The 14,517-nt window shown below is 35.8% G+C and overlaps 2 protein-coding genes across 4 annotated transcripts; one reads left to right on the forward strand and one right to left on the reverse strand.

Annotated features, from left to right (window-relative positions):
- Window positions 1–838: 838 nt before the first annotated feature.
- Window positions 839–1,243, reverse strand: LOC103998196 (chaperone protein dnaJ 20, chloroplastic). Its single transcript, XM_009419599.3, has one exon. The coding sequence runs from the start codon at window positions 1,241–1,243 to the stop codon at window positions 839–841; it is 405 nt and encodes a 134-aa protein (XP_009417874.3).
- Window positions 1,244–9,818: 8,575 nt separating this feature from the next.
- LOC135593290 (protein ETHYLENE-INSENSITIVE 3-like 1a) lies at window positions 9,819–14,484 on the forward strand. 3 transcript variants are annotated; one of them, XM_065083200.1, is made up of 2 exons: window positions 9,819–10,052; window positions 12,193–14,484. In XM_065083200.1, the coding sequence occupies exon 2, from the start codon at window positions 12,253–12,255 to the stop codon at window positions 14,128–14,130; it is 1,878 nt and encodes a 625-aa protein (XP_064939272.1). In that variant the 5' UTR covers window positions 9,819–10,052; window positions 12,193–12,252; the 3' UTR covers window positions 14,131–14,484. The 3 variants fall into 3 exon arrangements, with proteins under 3 accessions (XP_064939272.1, XP_064939273.1, XP_064939271.1); XM_065083201.1 differs by having other exon boundaries at window positions 9,819–10,046; XM_065083199.1 differs by lacking the exon at window positions 9,819–10,052 and adding an exon at window positions 10,064–10,773.
- Window positions 14,485–14,517: the final 33 nt, after the last annotated feature.

Raw genomic sequence — 14,517 nt, forward strand, 5'->3', positions numbered from 1 at the left:
CTTATATCGCTTGTCTCTCCGAATATGACTAAAGATATTTTGACTATCCCTCCATTTAGATAATCCTTAAAATCTCTTATAAATAAATAAAATATTCATACAAACCAATAAGTACATAAAAAAATATAATAAGTTGAAGTTTAAATTAAAACAACGTAGTTGTTTATATAATGAGTTTAAAAGATATCTTATTAACTAAAAATATAATGAGTTGAAAAGATATCTTATTGACCATGTACTAAATACATCGGTAATAATTATTATTATTATTATTTATATTTTATAGTAACTTTTGAAAGAGAGGTACAAGACTCACTGATTTATCTAAACAATTAATCTTATTTAGATAGATCCTTACTCACATCACCATCCATCCATTATCTTATATCGCTTGTCTCTCCGAATATGGCTAAAGATATTTTGACTATCCCATCATTTAGGTAATTCTTAAAATCTCTTATAAATAAATAAAATATTTATGTAAACCCATAAATACATTAAAAAATATGATAAGTTGAAGTTTAAGTTAAAAGAACGTAGTTGTTTATATAATGAGTTGAAAAGATATCTTATTGACTATATAATAAGTTGAAAAGATATCTTATTGATCACACACTAAATATATCAGTAATAATTTTATTATTATTATTTATATTTTATAATAACTTTTGAAAGAGAGATATTGGACTCACTGATTTATCTAAATAATTAATCTTATTTAGATAAATCCTTTCTCACGTCACCATCCATTTATTACTTTTTTTCCAAACATGACTAAAGATATTTTAGCTACCCACGAGAGATATTTTAGCTTTCCAAATATGACTAAAGAGACGTGTCAATCGAATATCTCTAACCCGTGGGCCCTCCTCATCCGACTGCCCCAACTCGTCCCCCGCCGCCCCACCGTGGTGCTCCGCCGCCACTGCAGCCCCTCCAGTTGCCTCTCCCACTCGCCCCCGTCGCTCCGAAGCAGCGCCCGGTCGTATTCGCGGCGGAGGCCCTGGTCGGTGAGCACCTCGTACGCCTCCCGCGCCCGCATGAAGCGCTCCGCGAAGTAGCCCTCGTCCCCCGCTGTGCGGCACGCGTCCGGGTGCCACCGCCGCGCCTGCCGCTTGTACGCCGCCTTGATCTCCTCCGGCCCCGCCGTCTCTGCCACCGACAGCAGCTCGTACATGGTGGCCGCCCCCGGTGCCGCTCTCACTGTCGCCGCCGGCGCTCTAGGTCGCCCCCTGACCGGCATGGCAACCAACGCAGGCTTAGCTACCGGAGAAGATAAAAGAAGCATCTCTCGTTGTGTGTGTGTGTTTGTGTATGAGCGAGAGAGAGAGAGAGGACCTACTGAGCCTCATATAGGGCCTGCTGAAGATAATTATAATAAGGAAAAGAGAAACCACTCCACATAATCGCAATTTTGTGTATCAAAACATAATTGTAAGCAAATAATATAATTTAAGTGAAATGATAAGTATTTTGGATTGGGTAACCAAAATTTAAGTGATAGATATAGAATTTGAACTCACTGATACCATCACAAATCACTTTGTTTGGACAACAAGGAAGACATACTTAACGTAATGCTTCCTTCACATTGGGAATCAAATCATGTTAACATGTTCAAAGTCAACACGTAAATTTTGCAAAAGAAAGTAAAAATAAACCCCCACGTATTGCTGCTGTTCACATACGGCTAAATTTCCTCTCACCTCTCTCTTCAGTCTCCGTCTTCATCCAATTTGTCAACGATCCATCTTTATCGACGCGAATGGCGGCGCCTACTTTATTTGAAATAGATTGTACTCATCTGGAAACTATATGCACTTTCAATCTCCATTTCAACCGTTACACTATTGGATGTGAGACTCCTTTAACCTTATCCATATATGCCATACATGTTACACGTGCATTCAAAAATTATAATCATATTTTTAAGAAATAAAAAAATTATCCTTGAAAGAATTAATTGAGCTGCAACATATTATAGGTATATATCTCATGGATTTTTTTTTACATATAGGCTTATTTGACTTCAATTGAATTATGACATCCTCGAATATAATAATATACATCAAAAATATATTTGAAAAAGATTAGATATCTAGATATAACAGTCTACTTTCATTTATATTCTATATGTATGACTTTAATATAATATTACATATATATTTACTTATGTTATTGATAATGATATTAGTGAAAATATGACTCAATTTAAATCATTTCACTTGTCGAACAAAGCAGCATGATTTTTCTTATATTAGTGGTGTTTGACACATGTACATACGTGAAAACACTTAATCGAAAGAAGATATAAATACATATCGTGTCTAGAATTTATAGACAAAAAAAAGATAGATAGGTCATCCTTCGTATCTACATTAGCATGGACACACATTCACTCATCTCCTTGCCCATCACATAGATGGATTTATAATGCTCTTATCTACAAAATATGATCCATAATGAGTGATAATGTGTGTTAACTTAGTAAATATAAATTTTGATAGTCTTATCTAGGTGAGCATAAACCATGTTATATATGCAACATTAAACGTTTCATTATGAACTCACTTTCTTATTGCCACTTTAGCAACATATAACTTTGTAGCATGTAGGATGCATAATCAAGAGGTAAGATTCTGATTCAAGATAAGTCGTAATATATCTGTGAAAACAAAGATCATAACATTTGTAATATAAAATCATAATATGTCAATCATTTTTCACATCATGTATAATCACATTTACATATGTGCATTTCTACCGCATATTATATATACAAATACATAAATATTTCATAGCAATTATATTGAAACGTGCATAATAAAAAAATAAAAATTTGATTTAATTAGAACACACATGCACAATAATAGTTCATAATATATGTAATAAGAAATCATAATGCCACTACATTTGATTATAGATATGTGCACTCTCACGTTGTGTATACAAATGCATAAAAATATTTCATAATAATTGCATCTTCCTATGGTCATTTTGATAATATACCACCCCGTAACCTGACGGATGCATAACGAAATATAACTCTTATTCAAGGTAAATCATAATGCATGTGTGTATAAGTAGGCCCTAGTAAATGCAAGAAGAAATTATACACAAACTTCAACATCATATAATATGACATATACAAATACTTTTACACTATACGTCATAATATATATGTGTATTTCGTATATAATAATATATATACTCTCATACTATATCTCATAATGTATACGTGAACTCTCGCATTGTATGTCATAACATATACATATGTTTTCACACTACACGTCATAACATATACGTGCACTCTCATATCATACGTTATAACATATATGCGTATCGTATGTCATATTATATTCATGTACTCTCACATCATATGTCATAATATATACATACACTCATACTACCCGTAAATATGTCTGTGCACTCTCACACCGCATGTGATAACCTGAACATGCATATCATATATCTTCATTATGATTCATATATCTTTCTTTTTATGTAATGCATATGTTACGATCATGTTATGACTATCTTATGGCAATCATTTTATTTAAATTATATTTTAAAATATATATTAAACTCACGATGATCTTATCATTAAAAACTTGATTTGATAATATATTTTGAGTTCACATTATATATGACCATTAATTTATAGTAAATTAAGCTTACTTTTTACTTGATTCAAGTTAAAATGAAGGTGCCAGCAAAGGGTCATGATCTTATGCCATTGGGTGTATTAGGGAGCTGAAAACATATCAAATTGGAACACAAGGTCATGATATGTCCAAATTAAAATCATTTCATTTTAAATCACTCATAACTCCCAATATAACCAATCATTTATTACAAAATTTTAGTAGAATCCTCTCTGAATTAGATTGTGTCTAACTTTCAACTTTACCTAGATTTCATCATTAATTAACCAATACTTCAACCTACATGACATACTAGTTGCTAATCAACCAACTACATAACTTTGAGGTAATCTTGCTTTATCATTGTGGTTGACCAAATCATCTTATATTATAAAAACTTAGGAGATATATAAACTTAGATACACATCAAAATTTGATTTAAAATAGAATTATTAGAAGACTAAAGTACCCTCTCAATTCAACTGTTATCACGTATTCTATTTTGCTAAAATTGGGTTAAGATTGTCTGAATTTCTAAGGTTCGTATCTTTATATACAAAGATGATATTCACTCAATTTCATAGTCTACATAACTCTAAAAGATTCTTTTAAGATATATTAAAAGAATATAATCTAATCATATCTCTAAGGAGGTTATTTTAGCTAGAATAGAACTCCTTCACTAAAAATAGGAGAATCTAAGTATTTTAGATTGAAAAACCTATAACTCTATGCACCAATATTAGAATAAAGCAATACTAGAAGTCTTAGAATAATAAATAATTCATACATAATATATTCAAAAATAAAAAATTAATTTGAAGCCTAGGTTATTCAAAAGTAGCTAAAAATTTTAGTTCACAATATGCTAAATTAAAACTGAGGTATAAGCTAGGGGAAGAGTTAGGTTTTCTTACTTTCTTCTTTCTTATAGCTAAGGTTTCTCTATCTCCTCGAAGACAAAGAGAAGTATCGGGAGAATGGCTGAATAAGAAGAGAAAGGATCATGGGTTATTATATAAGTATAGAGAATGAGTCCAAAATAGGATAGATGTGATTAAGAGGTTATCATGAGATTTAGAGAATCTTATTAGGACTTATCTCAATTTTTTTATAATAATTTTAGTATTATAATAACTTAATTTGAGCCTAATTTGGTTTGTCAAATATGACATGTTTCAACTTAAATTCATCCTTCAATCTTCTTTGTATATCTTAATATTTTTAGTATAGTACTTCTTTATTATTTTTATCTCAATTTAATTATCAATTACTTTATTATCTTTCACATATATGATATTTAAAACTTAAACTTATTTACTTTAATTACAATTTAATTATCAACTCGTTTAAGCTTTGAGAATTGCTTTTGGTCAATTACAATGTTAATGTCTCTTCGAATTATTATATGTATATTTATTGTCATGACTTAACCTTATATTCAAGTTTACTAACACGTTTAGGCTTATTGCATTAGAGAATAATATTTCTTCACTTTAAAACATATTTAAAATAGGTCTCAATGCTTATAAATACTTCAAATAACATTTGGAAGAACTTTGAGCATAACATTTTTTAAAGTATGTAGTTCAATTTTAAAAATCGATAATATAAGCATGTCATATGCCATATATTATATTTAGTAAGCATAGATATTATAAAATATATCTTTAAATGATAGCATATGTGTTTTGTGAGTGCTTGCATTCATATACTAGGTGTATTATGTGTGTGAGAACTTGGGCTCTACACTAGATAGCTAATTAGATTTGAATTTAATTTAGATGAAAGTTTTATATGTGTTACTCATTGTCATTCTAGGATGACAAAGGGTTTAATTAAATATAAAAATATATCCATCGATTCCAGCTTATGATTTTTCATTAATCCATAGGAGACACATACCAACTACTTGCATTTAGAGGTGAAGAGTAAGGTTTTGGATCTTCATGTTCATCTGAATGTTAAAACATTTACATCAAGTAAAAAGATCCAAATTAAGGCTTCAATTTGGGCAATAATTAGGCTTAGAAACAGCCCAATGTTTGTGATCAGCCCATTACCAATCTTGTAATGTCTTATAAATGTGAGCTTCACTGGTGTATGAAATCCTATGAAACTATATCAGAACTTATAAACAGTGATTTTAACCAAAGAAATCAATCATTGAATTTGAAAAAAATATACAACTATAGAAAGGTCAAGTTGTCAGAGAAAAATTGTTCTTCTGGAAGTAGGATTCCAGGCTAAGTTATTTGGTTGATCTATGCATCATGTGTTCAAAGGTCAAAGAACACCTCAGTTGGGTGATGACATTACACCCATTAAAGTTGAATTGAATGTGTTAATGTTAAGCTCAAAGCATGAAAAAAGCAGCTCAAATATTAGAAGACTGCTTTCAATGCAACATGTTGTTTAATATTTTGCGTCATATTGCTTTCAGCTAAAGGAATGTTGATATCAATAAAACCTGAAAATTAACTTTTTCTTCAACATGTACTATGATTAAAGCAAATATAACGTGAATATAATCTGTTTCCAAAATACTTGTTTGACACCAATATGATCCTTTTAACGACCAGCTTAGTGAATAATGTCAAGTTAACCTTGATAGAGGACAAATCTTAAATCAATGGCAACATTACTCTCTGGAAATTGATGTTGATGGTTCATGTCAGAAACAATCTTTCTCTCTGATCTTGTTATAGCCATGTTATAATCAATTTCATTGTGGTATACATATGTGATGTTTCTCTTCACTTGCTAAGAAGAAGGTATGATAATGTTCTCCCTCTTTAACACTTAGAAAATGTAGCCTTTTGGAGTGATAACATGGATCAGAAAGGCTATGTTGTTTCCACTGATGCAGCATTGGGATGAGAAATGTTGCTTCTACATCATAATTCATTCCTTGACAAGTGGACAAGTCCATTGCACTTGCGGATTAAGGAGTTGCTGGAAACATGTTTTGCAACTCGGTCCATCTTAAACAAGTTCAGCAGACACATTTCTCAGAGAGTCATCATGAGAGGAAGGGAGCAGTTTCAGTGGGCGGGAAGACTAGATCCTCTATCAGATTTGGCTGTGTTTCCAATGCTCATGAGCCCTGGATCTGTGTTTACAATCATCACAAAGCTTAAGACAATGCAATGAACCAAGGGAGCAGGGACACCACCAAATCTTCAAGAATCCAAGGAGTCTCTCATCCATCTTATATTATTCTGTATGACCTCTAACACATGTGGTTTCTTTTTCCTTGAACATCTCTAGTTTTGCTCTTCCAAGCATCAACACATGCTAATTAGTTCAAGTCATTATTGTTTAGAATGAGGTTTTTTGGGGCACTGAGCCAAGGAAATAGAACATGGAAGCATTCATGCATCACATTTTGATGTGCATTTTTAGCCTTGTGTCTTTTGGTGGACAATGTTTTCTTTAATCTGCCTGATGCAAAAAAAACCTTATCAGTCTTTCATCTATTATCATATGTCTGTCTCTTAAGGTAGAACAATGTTTGACATGATTAATTGGTACCTTCCAATTTTTAGCATCATATTATCTTTCTAGTCAGAAATGAAAAAGGAGAAAAAGAAAAAAAACTTCAGTTGTTGGGTACTAAACACTTTCTGAAAGTAATGTTCAAAAGATTAGTCTGTAGTATGGATAATGTCTGCACATACATCAAAACCTTTTTCCATCTGCACTAGTAGATGATGTTATTGATTCACATCTCAAGCTAATGGTTATGGATTATGTTAGAAGACCAGATCGGGTAGGAGTTGACTTGTGAAGGTTAAGATATTATTTTATTGGCATAAAGCAATCAAACTAATCTTTCTTTTTGAATCCTGTGTTGGTTTAAGGCAGGCATATCTCAAGCACTTGATTTGTTGGGCATCCTCAACAAAAGATTCCTCATTTTCCTTTTTTCATATTTTACGACATATTTGATGACTGACAAAATGAGTCCATACGAAATTAAAAGTCACCATCGAAACAAACAAGATTTTGCAGTAGCATCCAATGAACTACCATTTGCCATGGGCATTATATAATGCACAAGTCAGAACAACATATTGAGACAAAAAACTATGTGGGCTGTGTCTCCAACATCGATTAGGATCTCTCCTTAGATTCTTCAGATTATATCTTAATGGTTTTACGGGACTAGGATTGGGTGTTAAGATCCCTAAAGTTAGATGCAGATGTTCCTAACATCGAAGAACACATAAAATATCAAGTTAGTATGTCCAAAACCACCATCTCTTCCTACTTGAGTCTTCCGCTGTTAGTTTCAGGGAAAGAACAAGTGGTTAGCGAGCAAAGTCTGCCACACAAATTACAGACATGGTCCTTGAGAAACGAGCAAGAAGAACACATCTCCCCATGTCGAAGCTGGAAACTTAATAATTCATGTTACACACATACAATAATCAGCAACAACAAAAGTATTCATTCAGCAATCAACCTGTTGGAATTCGACACATGTTGTGCAGCTCAGAATTGGCCCATGGGACTTGGATTTCATGCTTTGTTGGTCAAAGAGATGAGTACCGATTCATATGGCGAAAGGCAGTAATAAGCCTTTCTTTCTTTACTCGGGGTTTTGGATACCGCAGCTTTCGTGTGCATCTATCTATCTATCTATCTATCTATCTATCTGTCATGTTCTAAAGTTGTCGCTCTTAATCGTATGCAGTCGTTTTATGTGATTCTTTGGTTCTATTGGTTGGGTGGCGTTTACTAGTGGATAGAAGAGGATCTAAAACCAATAAAATCAGAAAGATCGTTTATGAAGGGTTTAATCATGATATGAATGCATCATCAACAAGAAGAGATGGAAGAAAAGGTCTAAGAAATTAAGGTTCTTTCTTCTTTAATTTATATACGATTTAAATGTGTCAATCAAAACAAAGCGATTGATGTTTTAACACTCGGAAAAAAAAAATATATATATACATATATCTTTGAAATCGATCCCATCATCCTCATCACTGTGCTCACTGTAAAGCGGGGGATGAGATGAGATGAGGTGCAAGTCCTTTTCGCCTTTTAGCACCAAATGCCCACCTGCCTAAATTGGACCCACGTTGACCTGACCCTTCTCCACGCCTCATCCCGACCTAACTAAATCGGAAGATCGGGGACCCACTTGGTTTATTCGATTCATTTAAATCCACAATAATTATCTTATTGGGATGAGAGAACGATGGAATTTATGAGCATTTTATGTGATGTCGTTTTGATATGATGAATATTTTTCACTAATCAACATGTGGGTACATTAGTCCTTGTGACTATCATATCAATATTATATCTTAATTTTTATATATTTAATAATAATAATAATAATAAATCACATTTGGATTCAACCCATTAATCAAACCATTCAAATCATAACAAGATAAATAATTTGGACATGTGTTCCCTCCATGGAGAGTGAGTGGGTTAGGCCAAGTCTATTTCAACGCATCAAACTCTCAATCGAAATTTGCATTAACAAAGTTGATGCAACAGTTAATATGATGGACGTGTGAAGCAGTACTTGGAGGAAAGAGTGGGACCCTCCCCCTAAACCATACGTGGCAATATGGTCAAAGACATCAAAGATATAAGTAAGATCTTTTCTTTTTGTGAGGACAAATTGATGTCGATTTCCCTCCTCCATCTTAACTTCATATCGAGAATGACTACTCACCAATTAGTCTATGTTCCAATGGTTGATCTTTTTTCTTTTCGCTCTCGTGTTGGGAAGATGATACAATCGAGGCATGGGTGGGTGGTGGATATACATGAAGTCTAAATATTTTATTTATTTCCACATATTATCTATATTTTCGTGCCCTTTGACTCTTTGACTCACATAATATTAGATCCCTGATAATGAACAAAAATAGTATTACATAGTGTTGCAATCTAAAAGTCCAAAGTACATAAAAATGACAACTATTATCAGGATGGTAATCATAGTTGATAATATTATGACCATCTTAGAGCTATATATTTTCAATCTTATAATATTAATCATATAAAATTAAGATGAATAAATTGGGGCATCCGCTTGGAATTATCTATGAGGATAGGGGCAGAACGGTCAATTGGCAGATGCGTTGCTTTCCCGGGAGCGCCGACGTTGAGACGCGATTTCTCCGCTGCCTGCGATGCTCTCTCTCCCCTCTTCACTATTAAACCAGACTCCCCTTCTCACCATTCCGCCTCCCTCGCTCTCCTCTCTCTCTCCCTCTGACTACTCCGTAACACCTCCTCCTCTCCGCTTTGTACCGGTTACTCCGCTCGATGTTTGTCACCTCCATGGCACGTCAGTTCCTGAGAAAGGCAGGTTTGATCGCGTGACGGAGGACAGCAAACTATCAAAACTGCGATTTTTCTTCCTTCTCTCATGTAAAGGTGCCTCCTTTATGGTTTTCTGCCTCTTTCTCCGACCCCTTTTGGGCCTCTGTTTTCTGTTGGATCCCTGCGGATCCCCTTTGCTTTCCTCGGTTTTGGTGTTTCGTTCCGGTTTCTGCTAGAGTTGTTTGTTCTTTTCCGTGGTTGTTATTGGATTCGCGGTTTGGCTGGGGGGATCTTTGAACGTCGGTCTTGTAGCTCTAATGTCGGCGTCAAAGAAAATTTCTTGTCATGCTGAGGAAAAACTCGTGAACTGGTCATTACCAACTCAATTCTACGCGATATTTTCTTCTTGCTTCCGTCATCCTCTTTGGGTTCCTGTAACAGGATCAATATTTCCTTGCATTTTCTACTCAAATAGATGATACTTTTCATCTGAATTTTTTTGTTTTTAGGTTTTTTTCTTTGTGTATCTTAATCTTGATGTTCTTCGAGGAAAAAAATTTATCTTTGTGATTCCATTGTCAAGCGTTTCTTCTATTGACTATGGTTTTAATTCGATTTGGGGAACTATTTGATTTTTGGGAGCAAAAGTTTCAGTTTTGGAGATGAAGTGAAGTAGTTGAGGACTTAATTTATGGTCGGAATCTGTCTGCTCCCCTGTTCTTGTTTTAATATTCCGAGTTCTTGTCTGACGATCTCCTCACCGTTCTATTTTGAGGCTTCCGCTGAGATCAGTCATTGATTGCAAAGTCAACGATCAGATCTGCAGTCAAATTTGGTATCCTAATGTTTCGTAATCAAATTCAAGTGGAAATTGCCCTAAAATTAAATTTGGATGCTTTGAGTGCCGAATTAATTCGCTTCACTACTGATAAGGGGATGATTTATCAACTTAAATTTTCTTTTATACTCTGAAAATGTTTGTGTTGCATTTGCTTCGCCCTTTTATTTATCTCTGTCTGTATAAAAGTGGAATCAATTTCTCATTAAATGCATTTTGGTTTGTTGAGTTGGCCTGAGGATGAAAATATGGAACGGAGGACATGGTTGATTGTGATTGTAGTTATGAAGATGAACCATAAATATTCTCTCTGCTACTCTTTGACTTTTACTTTCCTGCATCTTTGATGAGCCTTTTCATTCTCCAGCTTGATGACATCTGATCTTTTAGTAACCTGATTAATGTGGATGAGTGATTATTTAAATATCAAGAAAAAGGTTTCTTTTTTGTATTATAATCTTGAAACCTTTTGTCACAAAGCAAGAATATATAAAGGGCTTTGATTTACATTTGATTTCCTTGACTCGGTGCCAGTTTTGATACTATGTACAATCTGCGTTGGATCTTTGGTCATTTGTTGATTATTTGATTGCAACTGTTGCTTATGTGTGTATGTTTTCAGTTGCTCTTTAATTTCACGGAATGATGTTCATGTCGTTGTTGGATTTTCTTTTCTGATTGAGCCTTCTGTAAAACATTAGAATTGACATGCCTAAGATCTTATGGACATTTTTAGTTGCCTATAAATTCATTGAAATTTGTTGTGTTCATGAGTGAGAAAGTAAATATTATATAGGATCCATGAATTTTCTTGATGCTTCATGTATTCCTGCAAAGCATGGTTCCCAGAATTAATTCTTCTATCTCAAAACACACAGTAGCCTTTCTCAATCTATGTCTATATATATATATATATATATATATATATATATATATATATATATATATGAGAGTGGCCAGCATAACTGGTGTGTGTTATACACTGTTATGGCAAGCTACTTTGAACAATTATTTCTCTGTCATGTTTTTTGGATCTTACAATTTGATTCCTTAATCAGTTTGCTTGTAATACTTTCTTCCTTGTTTATCACAGATGTATATGAAGAAGAAATGTTTTGCTCTTTATGATAACATTTGCCAGTGTTATTGATCGTTTTCGTATTTCTTGTGTTGGATTTAATGCCGCATGTCTCTCTTTTGTTATATGTTCTTTGTTCTCTTGTCATTCAGCTTACAGTGATGTTGGATGTATAATATGAGAGAAAACAAGTTGATTATGGACTCAATTCTAAGAGAATTAGTAATCTCTGTATCATAATAATATATATACATATTTGTGTTCTTAAACAACATGATTGTCAGCTTTGGATGCAACATTTCTGATATTTAATACCAACAGTTTGTTTTGGGTTACAGGAGAATAGTGCTTCTGTTTGAGCTGTGAGTTCACAGATCTGATAGTCTGTGCTGCTAACAATGATGGGTGGGCTATTAATGGAAGGCATGGTTTATCCTGGAGAGCCTAATTATGTGCAAAATATCAGCTATGGATCCCTTCATCAGCCTTTGGTCGGTGAATGCAATGGACAAGGACATCTTATCGATCCACCACAGGACAACTTTGCTGAGGTTTGTGATGAAGAGAGCGACGACGAAGATGTTGACATCGAAGAGCTTGAACGTCGTCTATGGCGAGACAGGATGCGGCTGAAGCACTTGAAGGAACAGCAGCAGCAGCAGAGCAAGAGCAAGAACAAGGAGCAAGGTGACTCGGCAAAGCAGCGTCAGTGCCATGATCAAGCCCTCCGAAAGAAGATGTCTCGCGCGCAGGATGGAATCCTCAAGTACATGCTTAAAATGATGGAAGTATGCAATGCTCAGGGCTTCGTTTACGGTATAATTCCAGAGAAGGGCAAGCCTGTAAGTGGTGCCTCCGACAACCTCAGAGGGTGGTGGAAAGAAAAGGTCAGGTTTGATCGGAATGGACCTGTGGCTATCGCAAAGTATCAGGTTGACAATGCCATTGTTGGATCCAACAGTGAAATGAGCTCTGGAACTGCAAGCCTTCATTCATTGCAGGAGCTTCAGGATACAACACTGGGTTCTCTCCTGTCAGCTCTGATGCAGCACTGTGACCCACCTCAGCGAAGGTTCCCTCTGGAAAAGGGAGTTGCACCCCCATGGTGGCCTACCGGGAAAGAGGAGTGGTGGCCGCAGCTGGGAATTCCGAACGACCAACGACCGCCACCCTACAAGAAGCCTCATGATCTGAAGAAGGCTTGGAAGGTTAGCGTCTTGACTTGTGTAATCAAGCATATGTCGCCTGACATCAACAAGATCCGTAGGCTCGTCCGGCAGTCCAAGTGCCTGCAAGACAAGATGACCGCCAAAGAGAGCGCGACATGGCTCGCTGTCATCAAACAGGAGGAGGACATGTACATGAAGCTGCACCCTGAAGCTTACTTTCCACCATCCTCTGGTAGCTGCATTTCGGGATCCATCTCCTTCGTTAGCAGCTGCAGTGAGTACGACGTGGAAGGTGTTGATGAAGGCAAGTGTGAGGATGTAGTGAACCACAAGCTTCACGCTGAAGGGAATCCTTTCGATCTGAGTGGCACTGCAAGGAAAGAGAAGACTGTGAAGGAAGAGATGAAGATGGAATTTACTCGGAAAAGAAATGTTGCTGAGCCAGAATCAGTGCTGAACCAATGCATCTATACCTGTGATAATGTGCAGTGCCCACATCATGATCCCCGGCATGGGTTTCTGGATAGGAATGCAAGAAACAGTCACCGATACGTTTGTAAGTATCAAAACACTCATCCTCAAGGAACAGGGGTGGCTTTCAACAGCTTCCCGGTGAAGGAGAACAAGCTTCTGAGTTTCTCTATGTCATACGATACCCAACCAAATCCGACATCCCTTGAATCAGGCCCCATCCCTGCTAACACATCTGATTTGGGTATTCCTTCCGATGGGCAGAGATCGATCGACGAGTTGATGAGTTTGTACGACAAGAATCTCAATGCTAACAAGAGCTTCAACTCGAGAGGCATAGGGATGTCGGAAGGCCGAACTCCTCTGCAACCTAGAACTCGAGTGGAGGACAACTTCTTTCCGCAAGGGACTAAAGCAATCGGTGGTATGCTTGAGGAAGTCAGCAACTTGGTGCAGCAACAGCAGCAATTCCCTGTTCGCGAGAACGTAATGCCATTTCAGCAGCAATTTGGTAACCCATCTGATGAAATGAGTGGTGACCTGTGCTATGGATCTGCTTTTAGTATGCCTTCCATGGACTACTCTGATACCTTGCACAGATTGCAGAAGGCCGAAGCAGCCAACTGGTTTTACTGAGAAGGAAGGCAAGACGAAGCAAAGCAATCCACATGAACAGAAACAGAGTTGGAGTCATGTGGTTCTCTCGTGAGCAGAGGGTGTGTAGAAACCTTGCTATTTGGTTGCATTTAGTAGCACTTTTTCTTCTTTCTCTTTCTTATTTGCTTCCTTAGATCACTGGACAAATCTTAATCATCTCTATCTGGTGCCATGGGATGTGCTTGCCATGAACTCTCATGGAAGAACAGGTTGTTTGCATTGATTTTGAGGGGATTGGCAACTGAAAGCTCTATGCCATCCTACTTTGGAATGTTTATGAACATGTAATGTTTCGAATCTATTTTTTAGGTAAATCAGTGCCCGGTTAAGTTATGCTTTCTTGAAAATGCTCATTTTCTTGCTATC

The sequence above is a fragment of the Musa acuminata genome, chromosome BXJ1-9, assembly GCF_036884655.1.
Source record: "Musa acuminata AAA Group cultivar baxijiao chromosome BXJ1-9, Cavendish_Baxijiao_AAA, whole genome shotgun sequence".
NCBI lineage: Eukaryota > Viridiplantae > Streptophyta > Magnoliopsida > Zingiberales > Musaceae > Musa > Musa acuminata.

Bases quoted from the DNA above. Each gene is read 5' to 3' on its own strand.
- LOC103998196 (XM_009419599.3), bottom strand. From the start codon at position 1,243: ATGCCGGTCAGGGGGCGACCTAGAGCGCCGGCGGCGACAGTGAGAGCG.
- LOC135593290 (XM_065083200.1), top strand. From the start codon at position 12,253: ATGATGGGTGGGCTATTAATGGAAGGCATGGTTTATCCTGGAGAGCCT.